The sequence below is a fragment of the Bison bison genome, unplaced genomic scaffold (genome assembly GCF_000754665.1).
Source record: "Bison bison bison isolate TAMUID 2011002044 unplaced genomic scaffold, Bison_UMD1.0 scf7180017864289, whole genome shotgun sequence".
Lineage (NCBI taxonomy): Eukaryota > Metazoa > Chordata > Mammalia > Artiodactyla > Bovidae > Bison > Bison bison.
Window position 1 is genome coordinate 3,086,250 of NW_011494861.1, and position 5,533 is coordinate 3,091,782.

The 5,533-nt window shown below is 51.8% G+C and overlaps 1 protein-coding gene across 1 annotated transcript in view; it reads right to left on the reverse strand.

The window, feature by feature from the left end:
* PEX14 (peroxisomal biogenesis factor 14) overlaps positions 1 to 5,533 on the reverse strand; it is a 146,006-nt gene that overhangs the window by 7,478 nt on the left and 132,995 nt on the right. Inside the window, exons 6-8 of the mRNA XM_010850188.1 lie at positions 5,506 to 5,533; positions 2,334 to 2,436; positions 1,073 to 1,170 (exon numbers count right to left, since the gene is read on the reverse strand). The exon at positions 5,506 to 5,533 is cut by the window's right edge and continues 6 nt beyond it. Coding sequence (XP_010848490.1) covers positions 1,073 to 1,170; positions 2,334 to 2,436; positions 5,506 to 5,533 — 229 coding nt within the window. The remainder of the gene's footprint in view (positions 1 to 1,072; positions 1,171 to 2,333; positions 2,437 to 5,505) is intronic.

Genomic DNA, 5,533 nt, shown 5'->3' on the forward strand with positions numbered 1-5,533 from the left:
GGCCGCCGCTCCCAAAGATAATGGAGGGGAGCAGGGCACGGGCTGGCAGCCCCTCCCGGGCTGCTTTATGGACTGCTGCCCATGGGGAGGGTGTGTGGTGGCTGGCAGTGGCCACTGGTAACCATGCCCATGTGCAGAGGCAGCACCTCCGTGGGTGAGGCACCCCACGAGGGGATTCCCAGGCACCCTCTTCGCAAGAGCACAGGGACCTCGAGCGGTATGCTCAGGTGGGGCTCTCCTGGAGGAAGCCACTTCTCTCTCCTTGGGGTGAGAATTGCATGGAAGCAGCCAGAAAGCTACATGGGAGGTGGGGATGGAGGAAGGGAGGGCAGCTGACGCCGTGGACCACTGTCTCCTGGACCAGGCTGAGTCAGGAAGACCGTGACACACACACACAGAGCCCAGACCAAAAGCTGCGATCCTGGGAGCTGACAGGAGCCAGGCACTGTTCCCAGCAGGTGTACACGATGAGGGAGGTAGGGTTACAGATCCATTCTACAGACAAGGGAACTGAGAATCAGAGATGGCAAGTGACTTGTCTGTGGTCACACAGCCAGCACGTGGCACAGAGCTTTAACCTGGGCAGTGTGATCCCAGGATCTGATATTGCCATGGGGGTTCCAGATATGGGAAGTTGAGGCAATGAACCCGCCTCGGTCATCCTAGGTGGGTCTGCATCTTTCAGGAGTTACTGGACCCCAAGACCAGGGTTTAGAGAACTTGGCAACAGCCACATTTTAGCCCAGGGCCTGGGCACCCTCTCCCACCCTGTTCCCTGAACTGTTCTTGGCAACGCTGGGGCCTGTGACCTAACTTGTAGGTGGAGACCATCCCGTGTCTACACCAGCTACCACCAGAACTGTAGTGTGTGCTGCCACGGTCAGGGGGGTGGGCCTCAGAGACAGAAAGGACAGCCCTTGTCACTGAATGCCGCATCGCCTGCCTGGTGACCGCCTCCTTTCTCCACAAGAGCAGTGTAACCAGAATCAGAAAAGAGCATCAGACGCGCAACGAACTGGCACAAGGATGAGCAAGAAGAGCCTGGAGGGGCCGGAGGGTCAGGGACAAGTACCTTGGCTGTAGCCAGCTCATGGGCCAGCTCCTGGACTTTCTGCTGCTGCTGAATCAGCAGCTCCTGGACTGAGGCGAGGGTCATCTGTAACTGAGTCACTGGGAGGAGAGAGCAGGCGCATCTCTGTTAATGATACATGAAGATTCCCCCTTCTGTCCACACACCTATGAGCCGCTGCCTCTAATTTATCTGCAGACATCCCCCCGCCCTCCAGCAATCCATATAATTCATCTGCACTCTGGGTAATCTACCTGCACTGTATCTAACCTCTAGTATTTCTACTTTATCTTTCTATTGTGCAGTTGTCCATGGTCAACAGTATATCCGTCCAAAACCTCTCCCCTCTAATTATATCTGCTTATGATTTGCTTGGCTCTTCCAACCTCAGGACTGCCTGCCTGCCTCATCTCCTGGGCCTCACTGTGTCCTTGTAAAACTCAAAGCAGAGTCTCCAATCCTGGGAGGCACACAGCTCAGGTCCACAGCATCCAGAAGTGGTGAAAAACTGCCAATCTCGTTTCCATATGGCTCCTTCCTGCCCTCCCCACCCAACCTCAAGGCTGCTGGAGCTCCCTGTCCACTGTCAGCCTCGAGGAGACTTGCCAGCAGGGTCTAGGCCCAGGAAGGTTTCCGGGGGCTACACAGACACACCCCTTAGGGGCAGACTCTGGTCTGGGACAGGCAGCTCTCTCTGTGCCCAAGTTTTTAGATTCTGAGCCTCCATCTAGTAAACAAGCTTATATGGGAGGAAAAACCACTTCTGGAGCGACAGGTCCCAGCTAATCTGGGCCACCAGTGGGGCACTGGGTAATGAACGTGGGCCCCGTGGAGTCGATGACAGAGGAGGTGGCCGGGGTCCCCGGAGCCACAGTAATTACAGCCTCTCTTGACCCTGTGTGGGATTCTTAGAGAGAAGGGGGAAAATTGCTGAAAACCCCCCTGAAAACCTCATGGAAGCAGAAATTAAAAATGAACTTTACAGCCCTTAGAAAGGCTGTCATTTTATTCCCCTTATTAATATTCTGAGGTTGGGAGCCTTTCCGTAAAAACATAATTAATTGAGGCCGCGCCGACAGTAAACAAGCAATTTCAAATTAAACCGAAATGACGGCGGCTTCATTTGCAAATGTGAACAGATTCTCAGAGCAGATAAATGAAGTCACCACATAAAGTGGAGATGGAGGGGAGAGGGGAGGGGGCAGAGAAGGGGCTGCTCGGAGAAGGTTTTGAGGGGTGACTTGATGGAGTCATTAATCTTTACCTGTCTGGGCCACGCTGCCACTCAGCTCCGACAGACTTGCCTCCATCCGCTCCAGCTGCTTCCGGTCCTCCCGGCCGCCCATGATGAGGGGGAGCAGGTACTTCTGCAGGGAGTGGGGGTGCGTGAGGGATGGGTACATACCTGGGGTGACTCCCCAACCAGCTCTCCAATTCTACCCACCAACTTCCTCTCCCTCACCCCTGGGCCTTGGAAACCCTAGGCCGACGCCATAAGTGAACAAGACATCCGAAAGTCAGAAAGGCTGCGAGTAGAACCAAGTGAAAACTCCTGAGCCAGGACCAAAAGGAGGGAATGGGGACACAAAAAAATCAATCTGACCGACTGCGATGGGGCACTTTTGCGTTCTTTCAGTTTTTTAAATGGTGCTATATATAGAGTTTCTGTGGCCAAGAATACTCAGAATTCTACTTTAGAAGTTGTATGATAAAACTGTAGAAGGTTATACAGGAAAGTGGTACCACTGGTGGCTTCCAGGGAGGAGCAGGAGGGAAGTTTGCGGTACATTTTTCTGAACCTTTCACATCCTGCACCAAGGGAACAAATTATCCATTCAGAAAGAAGGGAGTAAAACTTAGAAATTATTGAAGAAACAAGATCAAAACCCACAGTAGATCTGCAGGGTGGTCACATCCAGTCTTTTCTAAAAGTCTTGTATCCTGTGAACAGGTTTCCTTCAGGTAAGAGTTAAATGGAGCTGGATTCTCCCAAAATGGAGACCCTGGGCAGAGGGGGAGGAAGGGGCAGAAGTGGGAGAAACTGACCACGAGGGGAAAAGGAAGGGGGTGCTGCGGAGCAAACCAAACAAGGGGCCCAGGACGCAGGGGGCCCAGACGAGGTGAGGATGAGAGTCCTGGAACATTCAGGAAGAAGGCAGGTGGGGTGCAGCCGCTGACCGGTGGCCAGTTCGGAGGTGTGCAGGGTGGAGGTGGACGGATTGCTGGATGAAAGAATCCAGGCTCCAAACTCCGCAATCTCAGGACTCAGTGCCTGCCCATCTCAGAGGCCTGAGACCAGTCGCCAGGCTTACTGGGTGGTACCAGGGGTGCCCGGTGTGGGTCTGGCAGAGGTGGTAACTGGCAAGTATGACCAAAGGAGACTGGTTCTCATTCCATTTGAGGCGCAGACAGGAAAAGACAGCAACTGCTCCATTAAGGCTTCTGTATGGGGGAGGGATAGGGGGTCTCTCACAGGGGTTTGTGGGAGAGCTCATTTCAAGAGCAACTCCTGAGTGAAGACCACCATTTAGGACACGTAGGGAAGCACTTCCTATTTTGCAAAGTGTTTTCCGACCACTGTGTTAGTTTATTACCCACAACTTAGCTGAAACTCATCAAATGTAGCCTTATGTTCCAGGTTGGAAATTTCCTAAGTATAACGTCAAGAAATTCTATACATGTTAACGGACTAAAACTCCATTTCGAAGATCAAAAATCCCAAGGAAAGGAACACATTCCCAGCCTGAATCTTCAGGTATTTATAAAATGAGAGCTTACGTTTCTTTTTTGCTTTTTAATTTAGCAGGTATTTTTAAAATTCTCTTGTCATGATTGTGACTGATCTTTTCTGTCTCTTCTTTCTTAGAGCAGAGACTAAAGATCAGAGCTTGGTGGAAACAACTGATGCTATCTCTGCTCAGCTCCAAGGGGAGCTACGCCTTCTCTTTCCACCAGATCACAGGCTGCCCGAGGGCAGCCACGTGACTAAGCAGGTCCTCCTCAGCAGAGCCAGGACAGGAATGGAGAGTTCTGTCTCAGCTGTTTCTCCTTCCTAGTGACTGTACGCACTTAGGGACTGAGTTGACAGGCTTTGAGCACACAGGGAGAGTAGATGCACCATGTCAGAGCAAGCAGTCCTGGGACCCACCACATCCTGCTTCCCGATTTCTAAGGTGGAAACTTCCAACTTCAAGAATAACTGTTACACTGAAAAGATCAACTTCACTTCAGTCAAAAATTAAGAGTCCCAGGAAGCAATGCGAAAACATGTTCCATGTGCTAAAAGTTACAACCTGAGGGAATCCCCTGGGGGTCCACTGATTAGGACTTTAAGCTTCCATAGAGGGGGCACAGGTTTGATCCCTGGGATACTAAGACCTCACAAGATGCGTGGAACAGCGAAACAAACAAAGGTATGGCATGAGTCTGGATATTCATTCAGAGTCTTTTTCTTTTTTTTTTTCAGACTTTTTATTTTATATTGGGAATATAGCCAATAGTTCAGATTCTTTTCTTTTTAAATCTCCAAACGAGGGATGGAGTTGCAGGTGGCCTCAGAAAGAAATCTCTCTCTGTAGGACCGGCAGAGGTTAAGTCCTCCAGCCACCAGTTTACCTTCTGTCTCTATTTTACCTACCCCGGCTCTGCATCTTCTAAAAAACACTCGCTTGCTTCAAATCAAAGTCAGTACGTGGTCACTAGTGTCTGATCAGGATCTGGTGTCAAAGAAGTAAATGTTACTTCACGCCTGCAGCTCTGCTGGAAGCAGTGAACTCTGGAGTCCTGGGGGCTGACTATGAAGACCGTGAAAAACCCTAGATTTACATGGAAGCCAACAAAATATACAGGAGGAAAAAGTAGTAAATATGATCACACTGAGTTTCTCAAAGCTGGTGTTAAATACTCAGGTGAAATGAGAGGGTACAGAGCACCTGTGATGTGCTGGGAACACAGTCCTTTCCAGAGGAGCCCAGCTGCTGTGAGCATCACCACACCCTCTTGAGGCAGATCCTACTGTCCCGTTTTACAGGTGAGCCCGCCAAGCCTGCGGTCACACAGCTGCTGAGTGGCAGGGCCCAGATGTGACACTGGCAGCCAGGCTCCAGCCTCCGTGGTCTTAACTGCACATTGTTCTGTCTCTTGCAAGGGTCCAGCCTGCTCAGAGCATGCTGGGAAACGTCCTCAGTACTTGACACGGCTCCGCATCATGGGCCCCGTCACCCTGTGCAGCAGGCAGGGACTTGGAGGAGAGATTCTGTAGGTGAGGCTGGTCTGAAGGCCCTGAGCGCACCCACCTGGGTGGGGGCAGGACCAGGACTTGACCCGGACGCCCCTCCAGAAAGCACGTTCATCTGGGCACTCAGCCTCCATGTGCAGGCCCACTGCTGTCCCCATGCTCAGGGCAGCACCAAAGGGGCGCGGGGAGGGCGGCTTACCTTGTAGAGCTGGTGAAAGCCGAACGTG